This window comes from Nannospalax galili, unplaced genomic scaffold (genome assembly GCF_000622305.1).
Source record: "Nannospalax galili isolate Female #2095 unplaced genomic scaffold, S.galili_v1.0 scaffold451, whole genome shotgun sequence".
In the NCBI taxonomy this organism is placed as follows: Eukaryota; Metazoa; Chordata; class Mammalia; order Rodentia; family Spalacidae; genus Nannospalax; species Nannospalax galili.
Window position 1 is genome coordinate 3,006,330 of NW_008331662.1, and position 22,943 is coordinate 3,029,272.

Genomic DNA, 22,943 nt, shown 5'->3' on the forward strand with positions numbered 1-22,943 from the left:
AACACAGGACCTTATGCATATTAACTGAGTGACATTTCCTAACTTGCTGATTTAGTAACACACAGTTTACCATATGTAAAAACACCAAGTCCAGTTCAATGATTCAATAAGTAAATATCTAGCATTTCTCCCCATAGATTTAGAAGTCGGCAGCATTTATGTAGTTCCTTACCTTCTCTATATCCAAGACTTTGTCTTGCATTTCCTTCAGTGCACACTGAGATTCAGCTTCACTCAGTCTGGCCTGGACCAATTCCTTCTCTAGTTGCAGCACAAAATCTTCGTTGTAGTTGGCACTGCATTTATGCTAAAGGTTATAGACAGATAATGAATTTTCATGGAAACATATAAGCATGCACATACAGTAAAAATATGCAGTTACAAATCTGGATATTAAGGGCAACTAAACAGTAAAAATTCTATCTACCCAGTATTCTCAACTTATTTCCTTCAATTATGCCCCAACTAATGAGTGAAAAAAAGGCTACATGTGGTATCTTTAAAGATAACCACATTATTAGTTTTGGGTAACCAGCTATTACACTCATCAAACCCTGTTCATACAAAGTGCCTATCTCCTTTTATCTGTCCATCTATCCAGATACTAAGAATGACTCTATAGAACGGACCTATACAACAGGGTAGCCATCAGCCTCATGTGGTTACTTAGCACTTGAAATGCAGCTACTCTTTGCTGAGTCAGATTATAAGCAAAAGATGCAAACTGGGTTTCAATGCAAGTCCCTCCCCCAGCACCACCAAAACTATAAATGCAAATAAATAAATATATAAAGTAACCCAATGATTTCTTATACTGACTGCATGTTGAGATATTTTAAATATATTCAGGTAAATGAGAAATATAATTTGTTTTTACTCTTTTCAATGTGGATAATAAAAAAATTGTTTTTATTTTTAATTCTAGCTCACATTACAGACTAAGAAGCATAATATTCTACTTTAAAATACTGAAAGTAAAAATGGCACTCCAAATACAGTTATGTATCTTATATCACAAGGAAGTAAAATTGTATTTGCTTTAGAAGTGTAAATTTCTTTAAAAGATCTGCATGGAAAGGATTACTGTAAGAACAGAAAAAAGTAGATGCTACACACAAAGAAATTACTAGAGGCTGAGACGGTCTCGCTTCTTTTTCTATTCTTCATATGAACACCAATTCAGCCACTTAAAAATTTAAAGCTAGTTTCATATAAAAGTTTTAGTGCAAAGCAAAAATATAAGCTGGGTGTGGTGGTACACACCTATAACCCCAGTACTCATTCTGGAGACTGAGGCAGGAGGATCATGAGTTCCACACCAAATTGGAATATATAGTGAATTTCTGTCTCAAAAAAAGAAGGCGGGGGGTGGGGGGTATAATTGAGGAGAGAGAGATATCTAATTCTCCATACTTTACTCTGGAAATAAAGAAAAAATGCAACCCAAAATTATAAAAAAAAGTCATAGACAGCAATCTCCTACAGAACTCTTTTTCATGAGGAACAAAACAGGTATCAAATTTAAAGTATTAAAAATTATTAATGCCTTTATAAAAACATTTCCATTTTATAAAACTCTCTGCACATTCTCGTTCCATTTATCCAAGAGGATGAACATATGGAAGCTTTCCTCCCCTTGGCACTAGGGAGTGAACCCAATGTCTTGTTCATACTAGGCAAGCACTCTATCACTGAGCTACACCACCAGCCTTCTTTTTCTTTTGAGAAAGGGTCTCACTAAGTTGCTCCAACAGGAGCTGAACTTGGTCTTCCTAACTGTGCCACTAGGCCCAGCTTAAACTGAAACTTAATAATTTAATCAACTGTGTGTTACCTCTGGTAATTCTGGCACTATTAAAACAACGTTTTAATATAGAAAGTACATCTGCAACAGGCTTTATCACCCTAACAAATACTTACCTCAGCCAAGTCAGAGGTGGCATGATTTGTTTAATGAGATCATAGTAAATTTATGAGAACTATCAGCATTGTTTGCTCTTACTTACTTAGGCTATAGCTAGCCCTGATAACTTCTATTGTCTGTCTGCCAACGTCCTGTATTAGGAAAGTCCTAAGAAAATGTTAAACTCTAATGACTCACACAAGAGTAGAATCTTTTTTTAATTTGCATTTTTATTGAGTTTTTGTGCATTTCATATAGTAGATCTAATCTGGCACAAATACTTTAACCATATACCAAAACACTACAGAACCACTAGGAACAAATTTTCATCAGTGAAATTTACAAAGGGCTGAAATGCTTTATTAACACATCACTCTGGATGATAAACATCTTAGGCTTTTTATACTTTTTTTTTTTTTTTTTTGAGACAGGGTCTCCCTGTAACTCCAGCTCGCCTGGAGCTTGCTATGTAGACCAGGCTAGCCTTGAACTCACCTAGATCCTCCTGCCTCTGCCTCCCAAGTGCTGGGACTAAAGGCGTGCGCCACCAGGCCCAGCCAGGCTTTTTATACTTATAGTATTTTAGCCATACATAATGTTCATGTAATAAGTTCCTAGCAGAGTTCTTTTTTTTTGGTCTTTTTGAGACAGGGTCTCCCTGTAGCCCCAGCTGTCCTGGAACTCACTATGTAAACCAGGCTGGCCTTGAACTCAGAGATCCACCTGCCTCTGCCTCCTGAGTGCTGGGATTAAAGGAGTGGGCCACTGTGCCCGGCTAGCAGAGTTCATTTAATATTCAAATTAGTAACAGGCATGTACAATTAGTTTTTGTCACATGACAACTGCCACAATTATGATGGGTGATAGGCTGCAAGGAGCCATTTTTCAGTCCACATATAATGAATGGCTTCCCTACACTTACATCAAGCTCTCAATGAATCTCTTCACGTTCCTGTGATAGCAGCAAATCCTATTCCAATGAAACTGACAGAATGTTTCTTAGTAAGTGGCTTTTGCTTTGCACTCTCATATATTTTTCTGGTGTTATAAAAGTTGCAAACGTAAAGGTAAGTTACAAAGTATTTTGCATGTGTCTTGAATTAAAATTTTTTTTCAAATGTGGAAGAAAAAAATAAAGATTTTTCTCATTCAATAACAGTGAAAACTGAGTAAAATTTATTTTGGGAGAAGTTTCTTAAACAGGTATATCCTTTACCTGAAAAGCACAGGCGTTCTTTAGATTTTAGATTTGGGAACTTTTGCATAAACTTTTATCAGTTGAGCATCTCTAATCCAGAATTTCAAATTCCAAAATCCCAAACTTTTGGGACGTCATGATAGTGCTCAAAATGTTTCAGAACATTTCATATTTCATATTTCCAAAGTAGAGATGCTCAACCTGTAACAGCAAGTGAAAACATCAAATCTGAAAAGGACTATCTATACAACCATATCAAATCTGGCCTGAATTTAATTACACATAGTGCTCTTCTCTAACTTCAAGTTATGATACATTTACATATCCTCTACAGGAACCCATACATTTCATTTAACTCAAGTAACTGTGCAAGTAACTGTAGCATTTCTTATAACTCAAATAACTGTGCAAGTAAGTTCAGAAAATTATCTTTGGGCATACGGCAGCAGCAATGCCAGGGACAGTGGACTAGATTAGCAAAATTAAATAGTGCTCGTTACAATAAGGGAGAAAACAGTATTTGTTAGATGAATTGGTTAACTTTTAGTTTACTGACAAGAAAATCCAACATTAGATCATTTGTATTAAAAATGGGATGCAGAAGTTGAATGCTGCAAAAATAAGATACTTTTTTTCAAATGTCCACCAAGCAATGTAGTTACTTTTTAAAAAATGACATATTTTTACTTATCCCTAAAACAAAATATGTAACTGTGAGAAGACAGTACACATGTATTATTACAACCAGAAACCATCTGAAAAAAAAAAAAAGAAATCATTACAAAAAGCAAAGTAGTCTAGAACAGGTTTCTATAACACAAAATCATATTCACCTCTCCCCCAGCACATGGTCCCCAATGATGTTCACAATCATTCCTACTCATATGCTCTAAACAGAATTTATAAAAACCCATAAGTCATAGTGACAGATGCCTATAACAAGCACTTGGGAAGCTGGGGTAGGAGAATCAAAAGTTCAAAGCCAGTCTGGGCTACAGAGTGAGTTTAGGTCAGCCTGTGCAATTTAGTGAGACCTTGTGTCAAGATATAAAGTAAAAAAAGAATGGGGATACAGCTCAGTGACAGAGCACATGCCCAGCATACATGAAGCCCTGGGATGAAACCTCAAAACCATCAGAAAAAGAACCCCATCATTTTAATACTATTTCCTTCTAAAATCTGAAAAATTACATATATCCTTTAAGATGAAAATTTACCTCGTTAGTCTTTTAAGAATTTATTTATTTATTTATTCAATCCATTCATTCATTCATTCATTCATTTCTTTGGTCTTTTTGAGACAGGGTCTCCCCGTAGCTCCAGCTGCCTAGAACTCACTCTGTAGACCAGGCTGGCCTCGAACTCACGGAGATCCGCCTGCCTCTGCCTCCCAAATGCTGGGATTAAAGGTGTGCGCCACCACGCCCAGCTAAGAATTTGTTGATAGTTTATGTGTATGAGTATTTCATTTATATGTATGTAAGTACACCACAAGCATGCAGTGGGAGAGGAAGTCAGATTCCCTGGAACTGGAGTTACAGACTCTTGTGAATTGCTATATGAATGCTGGGACTGATCTCAGGTCCCTTGGAAGAGCAGGAAGTACTCTTAATAGATGAGCCATCTCTCCAGTCCCTCAAAAATACTTTTAGAAGAAAAGTTCTTCCCAGACTTAAAGGCATATTAACTAATAGCTTAAGGATTTACAAAATGAGGGGTCAGGGGTAGCACATGTATTTAACATGCATAAGGGCCCTGGGCTCAATACCTAGCACCCCATCTAAAAAAAAGTTTACCAACTTAAATATGTAAAGCCATCCATCTATCGTGAATTTTTAAAAAAGATCTATCAATTATTTTCAATTTTCATAAAAAAACAAACCCACTATATAAGTCAGGTGGGAGGCAATTCTTAAATGCCGTTGAACACATTTTCTCAAATAAATTATTTATAAAAACTCACATAAGTAAAATATAAGTCTTATACATCTTAAATTTTAATGTTACTATAAAATGAGCATGACATATCATTATATTAATAGCACTGAAACTATTGAAGATCTTATGATATTTGAAGAGACAAAGTCCACGAACCTGAAATGACACAGAAGGAGCTCTAGTGAGGAACTGGGAGGAAGAGAGGTGACGGGGAAAAAAGGGAAAGATCTTTTAGAGGAACACTCACTAATAAGCACAAAACTAATGAAATTATATGAAATCACCACTTTGGAAACAATAACTGACTTTACACAGATCAATGGATGCTCAAACCTTTCAATAAAAGATGGATGGATACACAGATGGAGCGCTCCACAACAGTGGGCTCCACAATCAAGGACGGAAAATTAACTTTTTAAAAAATCTGCTTGGGCACTAAACACATACAGATCTTTTTTTCTTAATATTATTCTCCAAACAGTATGGTATAACAACTATTTACATGGTAATTACACTATATTAGGCATAAGTAACCTAAAAATGATTTAAAGTACACAGTAGACTATGCAGAGGCTATATGCAAATACTATGTCATTCTACATAAGGAATTTGAGCAGCCAGACTTAAATGTACATGGGAGTTCCTAGAACAAATCATCCACAGACACTGAGAAACAATTGTAGTTATTTTGTATAAAAGTATTCCCAATAGGTGGCTGGAGAGGTGGCTCAGCGGTTAAGAGCACTGACTGTTCTTACAGAGGACCCAGGTTCAAATCCCAGCACCCACATGGCAGCTAACAACTGCCCATAACTCTAGTTCCAGGGGATCCAACAGCCTCTTCTGTCCTCTGCTGGCATCGCACGACACGGGTGCACTTACTTATGTGCAGGCATAACACTCATACACATAAAATAAAAATAATAAAAAACTATTTTTAAAGCCAGTCATGGTGGTGCATGCCTTTAATTCCAGCACTTGGAAGGCAGAGGCAGGCGGATCTTTGTGAGTTCGAGGCCAGCCTGGTCTACATAGTGAGTTCCAGGACAGCTGGGGCTACAAGGAGACTGTCTCGAAAAAGACAAAAAAAAAAAATATTTTTTTTTTAAAATATTCCCAATAGATTACTGAACGGTTGGAAAGACCAAGCCACACCTTTACAAGAGGCTACTGTAACCAAACATAGTGTAGTAACCAAAGAGTACCACGGGCATGTGGCACAACCCATATACTTCCTGACAGAAAGCAAAATGAGGTTTATACCACTCTATTTCATCTAAATGTCTAAATGAATCTAATTTATAGGAAATTCAATTGCACAATGAGGATGGAATTCATTTTTCATGAAATAAAACAACTGAGTTATATCTGTAAAAAGTCAGTGTTGTTCCTGATATTGGAACAGTTTAGTTACTATTAACAGAAGTCTATAAACTTGATTGATCATTTCAAAGAATCAGCTTTCTGTTTCATGCATTTTCTGGTTTCTACATTTTGTATTTGCTCTTTTTGTTTGCTTTAGGTTGAATTTGCTCTTATGTATCTATTTTCTTGAGGTGGAAACAAATTATTGGTTTAAGACTTACTGTCTCTCATAGTACAAGCAGCATTTTACATTTTTGACTAAGCAGTGTGGTAGAGGACCTCACAAATTTTCATATGTTGCATCTTCAGTTAATTTTAAAAGTATATTCCAATTTCATTTCACACTTCCTCTGATTCATATGTAAAAATGTGCTATTTAACTTTTGGCTGGGCATGGTGGCTCACACCTTTAGTCCCAGCACTCAGGAGGCAGAGGCAGGTGGTTCTCTGTTGAGTTCAAGGCCTGCCTGGTCTACATAGTGAGTTCCAGGCAAGCTAAGGCTACAGGGAAACCCTGTCTCAAAAAAACAAACAAACAAAAAACAACAACAACAAAAAACCCCACAAACCCCCTCCCCCCAAAAAAAATTTCAACCACTTGGGAATTTTCCAAATATCTGTTACTAATTTTTTCTCTGTGTGTGTGTGTGGGTGTTGTGTACGTGGAGGCCCAAGGTTGATGTTGGAAGTCCTCCTTGATCACTCTCCACCTTATTCACTGAGGCAGGGTGTCTCAGCTGAACCCAGAGCTTGAGGTCAGTACAAGCTGGTCTGACTACCCAGCTTGCTTCTGGGATCCTGTCTCCCCTTTCCCAGTGCTGGAATTACAGGCAGGCTGCCATGCTCACCAAAATTCATGCGGGTTCCAGTGACTCCAACTTCAGCTTTCACACTTGCTTGGTGAATGCTTAACTGCTGAGCCACCTTTTCAGCCCTGTACTACTAATTTAAAACTGAAGGCTAACATAGTCCAAAGAAGATACTTTAATTCTTTTAAGTTTTTAAAAAAGTTTATTTATGACCCCAAATATGTTCTATTGTCATAAACATTTCATGTGTACATAGAATATGTATTCTGCTGCTGCTTGGTACTGTGCTATAAATGCCCATCAGGTCAAGATGGCTAAGAAAACTGTTGAGACTTTCTATTCAATAATCATCTATTACCACCTGGATTTCATCAGGCACTGAATGGGGTATTTAAATACAACAGTCTTGGATTTGTCCATATCACCTCTGTTTTATCAGCTCAACATAGAGCTCCTCTGTTGTCAAGAATATTACATGTCATATATTCATAAACACACAATTTTAGACTGATACTCTTGTTATTGTGGATAGCTCTGATACTTTTCCTGATTCTGAAATCTATTCTGCTATCAATAAAGATGCTCTAGCTCCAGTTTTCTTAGATTTGAATGATACATCTTTTCCATCTTTTAATTTTCTCCCCATTTGAATTAGCATATTATGCCCAACAGTTTTGGGCAGACTAACTTGGTCTTTCCAAGAATCCTGAGAATCCACAGTGGGCAAAGCAAGGGTCACTATCAGCTGATAGGTTATACAAACTTCCTGTAACCATACAATAGCCTACTAGGCCTCTGTTGCTACCAAATATCTGCAACTAAGTGAACCTCATTTATCTGCAGGCTCTGATTCACAGAAATCCTGGGGCCGATTGCTGTAGTTTAGATCCCCAGTGTCCTCCAAGAAAGGCACATGTGTTAAAGGTTTGACCCTGAGCCTGAAGCAGTAATGGAAGATAGTGGAAACTTGAAGAGATGGAACCTAGTAGGAAAAAAGGTTGCTAGTGGTGTGCCCTTGAAGGAGACCCTGGGACACCAGTTCCATCCCTCTCTCTGCTTCCTGGCTGCTATGAAGAACAGGTCTCCTATACCATGATGCATGGTGCTGCCACTGGTCCAAAGAACAGGGCCAAGTAACTGTGGGCTGAAACCTCTGAAACTGTGAGCCAAATAAGCTTTTCCTTCTTAAAAGTTGATTTATTCCACCCATTTTGTCATGATAATGGAAGGCTAAGTAGTACACAAATCTTATTCCTCATCTGCCACAACAAATAGAAGTAGACTATCCAAATATCATATTGTAAAATGAAATAAAAGCATGGCTGCAGGTAATAGCCCCTATATCCACTACCTTCCCAGGATGCTCTTCTCTTAACAGTCTATTAAACTCCAGATACTGCAGCTCCTTCATCTCCTCTATCTCTGAATCCTCCTGCTTTTGGGGCTATAGTCCTACATGCCATTAATCTGAAAACTGCTGCAACTTACTTCTCTAGCTTTGACCTACTCTGCTTCTGCTTCGGTTTACACTACATTTCCTCTTCAGTCTTAAGGCAAGCACATCTCTGATTAAGATATGCCATGGTGCTGGAGAGATGGCCCAGTGGTTAAGAGCTGCTTTCTCAGAGGACCCAAATTCAGTTCCTAGCACCCACCAGGGTGGCTAACAACCATCCTTAACTCCAGTTCTAGGGGATCCGATACCCTCTTCTGACCTCCATTAGGTACTGCATGACACAGATGGACTTATATGCAGGCAAAACATTCATACACAAGAAGAAGAGGAGGAGGAGGAAGAGAAGGAGGAAGAAGAGGAGGAAAAGGAGGACCTGGATTTGACTCCCAGCACCCACATGGTGGCTACGAACTGTCCTTAACTCAGTTCCAGGAGAATATGAAGCCCTTTTCTGACCTCTGCAGCATTTTATGACATGGGTGCACTCACATGCATGTAGGCAATACACTCATACACATAAAGTGGAAATAATAAATAAAATATTTAAACAAAAAGAGATAGTAGTAGTAGTAGTAGTAGTAGTAGTAGTAGTAGTAGTAGAAGAAGTAGAAGTAACAGTAGTAGTGGTGGTGGTGGTGGTGGTGCCTATGGCTAGCCCTGAGGGGTTCTCCCAATCCCCCTCTAAGCCAGAGGACTTACCTGTTCCTACCCTGACCATCAGCAGAGGGTTCCAGCCTTGGAATTTCGTGTGCTCCTATAAGTACATCTTTACTGAAACTACATAACTAAATGTGTCATTTTGTGTATGTCTTTCCTACATTTAGCTTATTTGTTATTTAAGGAGTACAGAGTTTAAGACCATGAGGAAATTTTATAAACAGTGCTAATGGTTATCAACACTAGAAACAGACCTAATGCCACTGAACTATACACTTAAATGGTAAACTTTATGCTATGCCTATTTTGCCACAACAAAAACAAATCACAAAAACAAATACATAAAATAAATAAGCATGCTAAGTAAAAAAAAAAAAAAGACACAGAAGTCTATCTTACAATTGCATTTAGATAAAATTCTAGAAAAGCAAAACATATGGTGACAGAAAACAGGCACAGGCTGCTGGGATGGAGGTGGGAAATGACCTATGAAGGGACACAAGGGAAATTGAGAGCGATGGATGTGTTCTTTATTGTGGTTACACAATCCCTATACACTTCAAACACATCATTACATACACAAGTTTCATAAATTAAGTGAAAGACGTGAAAGACAAAGACCTGAGATAGTCTAGCCCTACTTAATCATTTCTGAAACCAAAAAATCTGTATGAAGTACCAAAGATCACAATTAGCAAAGCAGGGCTAAAATCTAGCTCTGTAATAAAACCCAAAGTTCTTTGCATCATACAAAATGCTACTGCTTGACAGTAGTGGAAGGTGGTACTGGAAAGTTATACTGGAAATTCATTATCTCCAGCCAGAATACAGATTTTAAACCCTAATTGTGAGAGTTTAAAAATCCATGAAGCTATAACCAAAATATTTAGCAATACATATTTACTTCACAGCACTAGTATATTTTCTACTTTGTAAAGTACTCCATTTGTCAAATTCCAATGCATAGGATCCTGTATTCTCAGATTGTAAAGATATTCTGCCTTCTGAAGGTACATTTTAAAGAAGAGGCTAATCACCTTCTCATAAGGTTGCTTCTGAAATATTTGAGAATGATAGTATGACATATGTTTCTTCTAAAGTGTTTACTGCAACCTAAAAAAATCCAGAAATCCCACTCAACAAAGTCTGTAAATATTAACATGAGCTTTGGTATTTGAAGTGGCTATAATACTACAAATATTCTGCAAGCTACTTAGAATGCTTTGTTATTTTTCATTACACTTTTTTTTTTTTTTTTTTGGTCTTTTTGAGACAGGGTCTCCCTGTAGTTTCAGCTGGCTTGGAACTCACTATGCAGACCACGGTGACCTTGAACTCACAGAGATCCACCCGCTTTTGCCTCCTCAGTGCTGGAACTAAAGGTGTGCATTATACTTTTAGAAGGACTGTACTTGAGATGGAGGGAGCAGTTATATTACAGTGCTGGCTAGCTTCTGATTTCCTCTCAAAATCTCTTAAGTTTTTGTTATACAAAGTATTGATAATATAAATTTTGGAATTTTAACTCTAAGGGCAAGATTATCAATTCCTGTGAAATAATCTCTTATCTTCTTGTTCTGAATAGAGATTAAATATTTCTGAAATCTTGATTTATCATCCAAAATACTAGCTCCATTTTTAAATAGCTCACAAAGTTCTTAAACATATATGAAGCACTGTGCACAGGCTTAAAAGACAAAGACCTCTGTTTTCACGTGAACATGAGCAGATCAATCTTACTACTTTCACCTTGTTTCTCTAACTAGAAACTTATCAAATAACTTATAAACCTGCAGCTAAGGCAGTTATTTATTTCAGAAACATTGTTAGTTTGTCATGACATAACATTAGCTTTTAATGAGCCACAAAGCAAATATTCCAGGAATTTTTAATGAAGTATCAGCAAGGCCACTGGATATTAAGATACCTAATGCTCATTTATTTTCTCTAAGAAACTGATTTATTCATGTAGAAGCCCATTCTACCACTCATTTCTAAAATGGCAATTAAAGATAATTTTTTATGATCATTCTACAAGGTATTTTAATATCTCAGATAAATAACTCTGTACACAACTCACTACTTTCTGTCTCTGAGCTATGGTTTATTTCAATTTGACAGATCATCTTTTTTGTGGGGGGGAAGAGGAAATAAAACCAAATTACAGATTTGATTTGTTTTCTCCTTGGTAAATTGTAGCCCCATAATGTAGATCTACTTGACTGTCAAAAAGAGCACAGAGAGCTGGGTGTGCTGCCGCACACCTTTAATCCCAGCACCCAGGAGGCAGAGGCAGGCGGGTCTCTGTGAGTTCAAGGCCAGCCTGTTCTACATGGTGAGTTCCAGGACAGCTGGGGATACAGGGAGACCCTGTCTCTAAAAGACCAAAAAAGAAAAAAAAAAAAGAGCACAGAGATTCTCTTTGTTCCATTTAGTGTTGTACAAATGTCTAAGTATATTCTGGTCATTTTTGCTTGCCCAGTTAACCTTTTAATTGTAAACCAGTATTCTATTCATTTGATTCATGTTTCAATAATTTTTAATACTTTACTTATTATTTTTATTTTATGTGTATGAGTGTATTACCTGAATGTAAGTGTGCTGTGTTGTGCAATGCCTGAGGAGGTCAGAAGAGGAAAGAGGTCAGAAGAAAGCATCAGATCCCCCGGAACTGGAGTTACGGATAGCTGTTAGCACCATGGGGGTACCAGGAATCGAACACAGGTTCTCTGCAAGAGCAGCCAGTGCTCTTAACCACTGAGCCATCTTTCCAGCCTCAGTTTCAGTAATATAAAACACAAAAACTTAACTGTCTTTATGTTTCCTGGTTTGATGTTCTGATGCTGCACCAGGTACTAACACAAGTAACTAACTTTCTTTCCAAACAAATAGCACTGTCCTGGTAACTCATTTCATTTTAATTTTTTATTTTATTTATTTATTTATTTATTTATTTATTTATTTATTCTTTTTGAGACAGGGTCTCCTGTAGTCCCAGCTGACCTCACAGAGATCTGTCTGCCTCTGCCTCCCAAGTGCTGGGACTACAGGCATGCACCACCATGCCTGGCATTCATTTTAATTTTTAATAATTCGGTTTTTATGTCTTCTTTTTACTGAATCTCATATAAAGGCAGAAAAAAATTAGCTTTAGTATTATTTTAGCAGTCATTTTTCTTAACTATCCTCACTAACAGTAAAAAAAATGCATTTATGGTTCTTTCATTACCCTTTTTTCTTTTAGTCTTTGAACTTTTGAATCCAGATGATGATGCTGTTTCATAATTTTGCTGAGTAAAAGTAATGTTCACTTCATAGCCCTTCTGTTTCCCTTCCTGACCGGCTTAGAATTCTAGTTTTAACACAATCTTCTCTACCTTACTCCTTTATAATCCAGTTCCAACTTGAGAACAGAAACAAGAAAAAAACAGCTTTTCAAAGATATACAGTTGCTTTTCTATTTAATCTTCATAATCTTAATGAAGACCACCTGAATCTGAATTTGGCAATGAGAAATTATCTATAAATATATAAAGGCACCCAAAGCTACATAGTCAGTAGCTGTTCAGAACTCTAGGTTAATGTATTTTGTAATTTTTTAAATTAAAATTTTTTTATTTTATTTTATGTGTATGAGTGTATTGCCTGCATGTAAGTAAGTGCACCCGTGTCTTGCAATGCCCGTGGAAGACAGAGGAGGCCATTGGATCCCCTGGGACTGGAGTTACAGACAGTTGTTAGCTGCCATGTGGGTGCTGGGATTCGAACCCAGGTCTTCTGCAAGAACAGTCAGTGTTCTTAACCGCTGAGCCATCTCTCCAGCCTTTTTAATATACATTTTTAATGCATTTATTTTATGTGTGAGTGTTTTGCCTGCCCATGTGTAAGTGTACCCATGTTGTGTAGTGCCTGCAAAGGACAGAAGGCGGCATCGGATCCCATGGAACTGGAGTTATGGATGGCTGTTAGCTGCATGTGGGTGCTAGGATTTGAATCCAGGTCTTCTGAAAGAGCAGTCAGTGCTCTCAACCACTGAACCATCTCTCTAGTCCCTATTTTATAATTTTTTTAAGAAAAACATTTCCCCCCACTTGACAAGTTCTCTCCTGTTGAAAAAATGTAAGCATATATCTTAATCTAAGCTATTATTTCACAAACTATAAACTGCCACATTATGAAAGCTTTAAATGTGATGATTATACATATTCTAAATGCTGGCTAATGGTTAGGTATATAATGAAAAAAACTAGCTGACTGATGTGAGGATTACCTCCTATGAAATGCATTCTAAAATTTGCAAAGCAGATAATGTACATTGCTTATTTTCTATGACGTAGAACATAGTATACAGGAAAATATTACCTACATCTAACAACACTATAGACAAAAGAAAGGAGTCTTTTGGCCACAGTGATAACAGTATTATGGAACATAAAATGGAGTAATTTAAGATTCTGTTTAAAGTAGAAAGCAAAATTACTGAAAAGAAGGGCACCAAAGTTGTGCTTTTGAAAATGTGGTTTAAAGGGAAGGGGTGGGGGATGAGAAAGGCACTGCCAGGCTCCTTACCCATTGATGGCGGTGCTGGAGCTTCCTGATGGTATGTTCAGCCTGCTCCAGCTTAGCACTGGCCTCATCACTCTGCTGTTTGATGGTGGCCAGCTCCCGTTTTATGAGGTAGTTTTCCTCAGCCTCCTGGGCTCTTGTCACTTGTCCCTTAGGACATAATTTTTTTGTGTGTATAAAGCAATTTAGGATAGGTTCAAGAAAGACTGCCTTTATGAGGTTTAGTTATGTTTTTTGACATGTTAAAAAAAAATCACCTCAGAGAAGAGAACAGCCTAGGTAATTATTAGCTAGCAGCTTGTTATTGCTCCAGCAAATCTGAGGAAACTAAATGAAAAATTCCCCTGACAATCTTCTCTTAGTCAATAAAAATGCAGTTCATGCAATATTACTGAGTTGTACATGCAGGACTAAAATTTTCAATGAATAGTGGTTAATTTCAAAGAATCCATTGATTGCCATTTTGAAATAAATACTTTAAAAAATAAGGTTAGCATTAAAACGTGCAAAGATAGGTATCTATTAAATGATAACATATTTATTAAAAATTAAGTTTATACCCATATATAAGCCCAAAAATTATTTTTAGAAAAATGCATGTAAAATTGCATGCATTAAAATATGGATTTCTAGGTTTAAGACTTTCCTTAGAAGTTAGTGCAAACACTAAAAATAAAAACAAAAAAACTATACCTGTATCAATCTATCTGCCAAGGAAGCACTTTCCTACAAAAGGAAAAATTTGGGTAGAAATATAAGAGAGAGGAAATCAAAGTGATAAAATTAGGAAAGAGAAGAAATATCCATACCCAAATTCCATCTACATTTCATTGCTAATTTAAATGGACATTTAAATTTTAAAGCTATTTTTTGACTGAATGTGTTTTATATTTAAATCTTAAGAAACAAACATCAAAATAAGGACAGAGTACAGAAAATAATGAGACTCTAAAAAAGACCAAATACAGATCCTAAGTGGTTTCAATTGCTTAGGATAAGAAAACATTTTTTATTAAAACTATGCTTTTAAATCTTTGTTCTATAGGCTTAATCATATTATCAAACCATTTATATGAAAAGGAGAGGTAATCTGAGTCAGCAAAATTCCACTTAGAAAATGTGCCGGCAATTAACAGTAGCATCCAAAGAAACAAAGCAGGAAACAGGACAACTGAAACCAATGAGTTCAACTTAAAAACTCTAAAAACCACCCAGTAAAAGTATACTTTTTTGGTTATAGAATTCAATTGATACCTATGTACTGACAGAATCCTACGTGCTAAATCAAAAGTCTAGGACACCAAAAAAAGGGTACTTAACTTTCTTAATTTGAAGCAGAATTCAAAGTATAAGTTTCTACACCTTCTTTATCATTCTGAAGGGTCAATGAAATACCACTTTCTCTGTGGAAATGTCAAACTCCAAAGACAAAAATCATCTAAGAGGTTATATATTTTACTGTGAACTGGGCATATAGGAGAAGCATGGGTGATAAAATTAAAATGACTTAAGAATAGTTAAACTCAACTTCATATGGAATCACCAGATGTAGAATTATCTTCAAAGTCATTCTAATACAATCTTACAATCTTGCAAGAGGAATTATATCTGACTTGGCATAAAGTAGCTGCAATCATTATATAACCAAAAGATCTATAATAAATATTTTGTCCTGTGTACTGCTACTTAACATAAAAATCACAAATATATCTAAAATAAAAGGCAAACATTACAAGCTAGACCCCTTTCCAGTTATTTCTTTCCTGGTTATTTATTTATGAACTTTCACGGAAGATTTAAATTTTTTTTTAATTAAAAAAATTTTTTTTATTATTACTTTTTTTTATGTGTATGAGTGTATTGCCTGCATGTATACTAGTGCACTTGTGTCGTGCAATGCTGCATGTATACTAGTGCACTTGTGTCATGCAATGCTGCATGTATACTAGTGCACTTGTGTCATGCAATGCTGTGGAGGTCAGAAGAGGGTTTTGGATTCCCCTGGAACTGGAGTTAAGGACGGTTCATAGCCACCATATGGATGCTGGGAATCAAATCTGGGTCCTCTGTAAGAGCAGTCAGTGCTCTTAACCGCTGGGCCAACTCTCCAGCCCAAAATTTTTTTTTAATTTATTTATCATTTTTATTTTATGTGTATGTGTGTATTGCCTGCATGTAGGTAAATGCACCCATGTTGTGCAATGCCCGTAGAGGACAGAAGAGGCTGTTGGATCCCCTGGAACTGGAGTTATGGGCAGCCGTTAGCTGCCATGTGGGTGCTGGGATTAGAACTTGGGTCTTCTTCAAGAACAACCAGTGTTCTTAATCGCTGAACCATCTCTCCAGTCCCGATGAATTTTCACAGATGACTTTAAACATACTTGGTCATACTTGGTCTTGAGGGTCAGATTTATACCTACTTACTCTCGACTTCTAGCTTAAAAAAAAAAAAAACAAAAAAAAAAAAAACAAAAAAAAAAAAAACAAAAAAAAAACCCTTATGAATCCAGCTGTTTTCGATTCAGGAAAATTCTCGAGTTGGGTTTTCTTGTTGTTGTTTATTTATTTACTTATTTTTTAATTTTTTGGTCTTTTTGAGACAGGGTCTCCCTGTAGCCCCAGCTGGCCTAGAACTCCCTATGTAGACTCATAGAGATCCACCTGGCTCTGCCTCCCAAGTGCTGGGATCAAAGGCATGCGCCACCATGCCAGGCACTGTTGTTTAAGACAGGGTCTCACACAGCCCAAGCAGGCCTCAAATTCACAATATAGTGGAGGATGATCTTCAACTCCTGATCTTCCTGCTTCAATCTCCCAAGTGTTGGGATTAGAGGTGTGCACCACCATGTCTGGTTTATGCAGTGCTGGGGATCAAATCCAGGGCTTTTTGCATGCTAAGCACTCTACCAACTGAGCTATAGCTCTAGCCCAAAAAAATTCTTAAACTGCTATTACTCAATTCATTCTTAGCATCAGAAACACAACTACAAAAGATATATCAAAGCACAATAGAAAAAATAATGAAAATTTCCAAGCTTGCCAGTTATTTTATATGAAACAGGAAAAGAAAAGGTAACAAGGGGATATCAAGATAGTTCTGACAACCAAAAACTTACAGAACTACCTAGTCTTGAAAATCAACATGAAAATGAATATTTTTGAGGAACCAGTAACTTTGAATTTAAAGCAATCCTAGACTTTAAAAGAGCCATTGCCATATTCAACTTGTGGCTGAAAATAGATGGAAAATTAGAAACCCATCTTTAAAATGTCCTGTCAGAATGGATGCCCAACTGGATTCTACAAGAACATACTTCTTGAGGTTATATGGAAAGAAAACAAATGACATCAGTATGTTACTCTAATAATAACTTCAGTTAAACAGTATTATAAAAGTATGTGTATTATCACCAATTTTATTTAATAACTACTTAAGCACAGTAGGCTTGGCAAGCTAAGCAGTCCATATCACAACTCAGGAGACAGTACCAGACATTTGAGAATTTTAAATATATTAAAAAATAACAAGCATTCAACAGAAACTTGCAATAGTCATTTACTTACTTTTTCTAATGTTTCAATGCGCTGTTTTAAAAGCCTATTTTCTGTGCGTAACCTCTGGCAAGAAAAAAAAAAAGTTTTGTTAGCATTCTTGAGAGAAAAAAAGATTCATAAGTCAAAATTGTTGCTAATGTGCCACCTTCCATAAGTAAGAAATGGCTTTAAGGAATTATCCATTATTTATTATATGTTGAACTGTTAAAGGTTTAGAGTAAAAAAATACATGGCAAAGGAAACAATCTGTCTTTCCAGCTGCCACTGGATGTTAAACATAAGGTATGATTCATTAACAGCTCTTGTTTTCCCCTTATCATGGCTTATAATATTCTTAGCTACTTTAACATCCCCTGTCTCCCCAGAGCCTACCAACTAAATTGGTACTTAAATATTAGTTGAACAAATAATAAACATCAAAAATGCATGTTCAGAGAGTAAATGTCAAATTATTTATTATTTAGATTATACCAGTTTCCATTTATATTACAGATAAAAGAGTACAAAAATTCTTAACACTCTAAAAAATTTAAAGCATTTATCATGAGTTGTTTCCTACTTAAGAAAACTAAAAGAGCTAACTGTTAACATTTTCTTAAAAAGTATAAAAAGTAAAATCAGGGGTTGAAGAGAAGCTCAACAGCTAAGAGTACTTACTGCTCTTGCAGAGGACCTGAGTTTAGTTCCCAGCACCCATATTGGGCAACTCACAACCACCTCTGACTCCAGGTCCTCTGGTTTCCATGGAGCCCTGCACTCACATGAACATACACATAATTTAAGAGATAAATCTTTTTTTAAAAATTGGTAAGACTAGATTTTCTTAAAAACAACAACAAACTGCAGGGCATGGTAGTATACTCCTTTAATTCCTGAGGAGACAGAGGCAGGTGGATCTCTGTGAGATCCAGGTCAACATGGTCGAGTTCTGGGCCAACTGTGGTTACAGAGAGAAGCTGTCTCAAAAAAAAGAAAAGAAAAGAAAAGAAAAGAAAAGAAAAGAAAAGAAACTGGAGAGATGGCTCAACATTAAGAGCACTGGCTGTTCTTGAAGAAGACCTAGGTTTGAATCCTAGCACCCACCCACATGGTGGCTAACAACTGTCCATAACTCCAGTTCCAGGGGACTGGGCGCCCTCTTCTGTCCTCTGTGGGCACTGCACGACAGGAGTACACTAACACACAGGTCAGCGATACACTCACACAGATAAAATTAAAAAATTAATTTAAAAATTTTAAAGTAAAAGAAAAAAATACTATTTTTAAATAAGTCAATGTATAAACATTTGTGTGATATCTACACTTCCTGATGAGCTGATAGGTTAATTTAACAGAGTAACCATTTCAAAGTTAACCTTTAAGTTTCAAATGTTTCTGACTTTTCTTTTAGACTACTGTGGACCATAATTTGGAAATTATAGCCTTGTAATTATTTTTAACAAATGGCAAAAGTGAGCCAGTAAGATGGTTCAATGGGTAAGGTGCCTCCTTCCAGGCCTGGGACTTAATTTTACCCCTGGACCCACAGAGTGGAAGGAGAGAACTGACTCCCACAGGTTGTCCTCTGACCTCCACATATGCACTGTGACACACAAACCCACAAACATGTACAGACACAAATACACATACACAAAATAAATATTTAAAAATCTAGTAATTTCTTCAATTCTTATTTTGTTCATCCTTCCAATGCCCCACATACTTATATGTTAAAGTAGTTAAGAAAATGAATTTAGAAGTTGGGTAGATTTGTGGGTTTCATCCCACACTTAGTACCATAGATGTCATTCAATGCCTTTCAATTTCTATTTCCCTAATCAAGGGAAACTTACAAGGATATTGGAAAACTTACAAAACTTACAAGGATATTGGAAAAACTAATTGAGATAACATAGCATCAGACATGTACCAAACACTAGGTTCCTGTAAGCATTGTTCACAATATTTTCAGTTAGACATGAGTATTTTACCACTTTTTTTCTATTTTTTTTCCCATGTTTTGTTATTGGTTTTCATTGCTCTGGACTTTTATAAGGAACTAAATGAATCTGTTATTTTGTTAGGAAAATTCCATCTTTATATAGCATGAAGTTATTTTTCTTCTCTATCAAAAAAAAAGCACTATTTTAACACAATCCCTTGGGAAGAGGTCTATAGAACAGGAAAGGGCTATAAGAAGTAGCAGTTCTCATTTGTTACAAGGCACAGAAATCAGACAATATCCAAAGTTGTTTTTTTTTCAAGTGCACCATCCAAAGGGACGAAAATAGGATGGGAGTGAGGCAGGCTTGGTGATATGGACCAGCTACTCAGGAAACTTGAAGCAAGGGAACTACAAGTTCAAGGTCTACCTGGGCTAGAATAAATTCAAGGCCAGCTTAAACAACTTAGAAATCATTTGCCTCAAAATAAAAAACAAAACAAAGGCTGAGGCTATAACTCAGTGATAAGGTAGTTGGAGGTTCTAGGCACCAGAAAGGAGGGAGGGAGGGGAGAGAAAGGAAGGATTCTAACTTCAAAAAAGGAACAAATTGGAACTGGGGAGATGGCTCAGTGGGTAGAAGCACTTGCTATGCAAGCATGAGGACCTGAGTTTGAATCCCCAGCACCCATGTACAAAGCCCAGTATGTGTGTATGCCTGTACCCCAGTATTGAAGGGCAAAGAAGAGATGGACTTTAAGAGCTCATTAGCCTGCCTAGCTGAAATAGTAAACTTCCTGCTCAGAGAGATCCTGTCTGAGGAAAATGAGGCTAAGAGTGACAGAGGAAGATCTCTGACATCCTCCTGTGGCCCACACACTATACTGAGGTGCACTAAGTAAATAATTAATTTTAAAGGAACAAACCACCTTGAATATTTTATTTACCTTATATGTTCCACTAACTTTTTAACTCAGATGGTTCTCAAAAATCAGTTATGTACCATCTGCCTGGTATATAAACTACAACTTCCCCAAGAAACAAAGATTTCCTCTAACTATGAAAATCTAGAGCTAAAGTCAGCTAAGGATCTTTTTTTCTGAGAATGCATTTTGATTCTAAATTTACATGACTTAATTTTGTAAGAAATTTCTTCAAGAGCAAGAATTCCTCATAGAACTGTGTTGTTTTTGTTTTTGTTTTTAATAACATAGCATGGTGAAATTCAAAATGGCTTCCCCATCCTCAGTGCCTTGATTTGCAATTCTGAATATTCAAAATACATGATAGCCCACACTCTATCCCGATTCATCAGGATGAAGTATTTTCTACTTTTAGTAGATTCAAGTGTATGGGAGGATGTAACATTACCCTTATTCATGGTACTTAAAAGAAAACCAAATAGTAGAGTAGCAGTTTGGTGACAATAAAAGGTGGGGGAGGAGAGCCACAGGGATCTTTTCTCTATGAAAAACATATGGACTTCTAATTGATAAGGACTAGGTGACAGAAATGTGAATTAAGCATCTAGAATTGGGAGGACTATTGATAAAAGAGGGATCACATGAAAAAGAGGAAAGATGATCTCTCAGGAGTCTTTTGAGGACAGCTAAGGCAAAGTGAGCACTAGTTCAATAGAACCTATTCTACTGGGCAGAATTATAGCTAGGCTCAATACATAGCAAATCAATGGTCAAGAGCTGATGTTTTACAGTCCAAGTCAAAATCAGACATACCCATACAGATTCGGAAGGGGTAAAGAAGATACTCAATAAAAGTTGATTTATGGGAGGCTGGAGAGACAGCTCAGTAGTTAAGAGCACTTACTGCTCTTATGGATGACCTGAGTTTGGTTCCAACACCCACATGGTGCCTCACAACTGTAATTCCAGTTCCAAGGGATCCAGGTCCTCTTCTTGTCTCTATGGACACCAAGAATGCACACACACACATGCAGGCAAAATACTCATGCTCATAAAACTAAACTTAACTAAATAAATCTTTTTTTTTAACAACAACAAAAAAAGGATAAGTTATTTTATGGATCAGAGACATGGCTAAGCAGGCCAAGTCAGACAACCCAAGTTCAAGTCCCAGGATTCATGAAACCACATGAGAGAACTGACTCCCAGAAGTCGTCTTCTAACATCCTCTCACACATGCTGTGCCCCCGCCCCTGTCAATAAACAGATTTAATTTTTAAATGTTTTAAGTTGGAGACTTTGGGGGAGTGGTTAAGATTAGAGACTAGATCAGCCAATCACAGTGCATAATTCATTACTCCCAACCTACAGCATCAGAAGAAAAGCAAACAAACCTCCAAAATATCAACTGTGGGAGTACCAAAGGCTCTTAAGAATTCTTTAGCTTGAATCAGTAAGATGGTAAAATGGGTAAAGGCACTTTCTGCCAAACCTGATGACCTGAGGTCAATTCCTAGAACCCAAACGATGGAAGGAAGAGAACTGACTCACAAAAGTTGTCCTGTAACCTACACACACACACACACACACACACACACACACACACACATATACACACACACACACAGTGACACAAAAATAAACAATCTAATCTTAAAAAAAATCTTTTTTTAAAGAAGTCAGCTGGGCATGGGGGCACATAGCTTTAATCCCAGCATTCAGGAGGCAGAGGCAGGTAGATCTAATGCTAATTAGTAGAGGTGATAAACAATACCATTGAAATCTGCCCAATGACTTTATAGACATACACAGGTGCCAAGGATCCAAGTGTATCTGATTACAACTAGTAATAATCAGACACACACAGATTAGAGATGCAAGCACCAACATCTCAGTGTTAGCAGCAAAAACAATGAGTCTGTCTGCAAGGAACAATATATTCTAAAATGAAATGGAGGTCTTTTTTAAAGGTTAAAAACTCATCCAATTTTATGTCTTACAGGGCTTATACTGAGTTCAATAATATATAACTATATTAATTCAACTGTGAATCTAGAAACTTGCACTCACTTGTGAAAGAGATGTATGTTGCTCTGGAGTGTGTTACTGAATATGTTAAAGCTGGAGTGAAAAGCTTCTAATCATGTAGTTATTAATTTTAAAAAGTATAATGATTTAAAAAATTATAATTCCTCAAAGCATAAAAATTTGCTCCTTAATAATTAGTAGAGGTGAAAAACATTATCATTGAAATCTACCTGATGACTTTATATCCATGCTCAGATGCCAAGGAGCTCAGAAAGTAACCAACTGTGACTAGTAATAATCTGGTATATAGAGATTAGAAATGCATGTGCAAACATGTTAATGTCAATTGTATTAAAAATGAAGTTTTCTGCATGAAAATCTGTAATTTAATAATGAAATGGAGATCTTTTTTAAAGGTTAAAACCTCATTTAATTTTATGTCTTATAGGGTTTATACTGAGCATAAAATTGTATAACTGTAATAATTCAGCTGTAAACCTAAAAATGTACAGGCATTTTTGTAAGAGATGCAGCCTAGCTCAAAAAATTGTTATTGAATATGTCAATGCTGATGTAATGAAATGCTTCTTCTAAGTATGTGGTTATTAAATAAATAATTTAAAA

The 22,943-nt window shown here is 36.5% G+C and overlaps 1 protein-coding gene across 6 annotated transcripts in view; it reads right to left on the reverse strand.

The window, feature by feature from the left end:
- The window catches only part of Evi5 (ecotropic viral integration site 5), a 223,570-nt gene that overhangs the window by 80,520 nt on the left and 120,107 nt on the right, over positions 1 to 22,943 (reverse strand). For 4 of the 6 annotated variants that reach the window (XM_029560498.1, XM_008826834.3, XM_029560499.1 and 1 more), the window contains 4 exons: positions 17,457 to 17,510; positions 14,586 to 14,618; positions 13,896 to 14,042; positions 173 to 307 (listed from right to left, as the gene is read on the reverse strand). In XM_029560498.1, the coding sequence (XP_029416358.1) occupies positions 173 to 307; positions 13,896 to 14,042; positions 14,586 to 14,618; positions 17,457 to 17,510 (369 nt within the window). The remainder of the gene's footprint in view (positions 1 to 172; positions 308 to 13,895; positions 14,043 to 14,585; positions 14,619 to 17,456; positions 17,511 to 22,943) is intronic. The other 2 variants (XM_008826836.3, XM_017796542.2) reach the window with 2 other exon arrangements.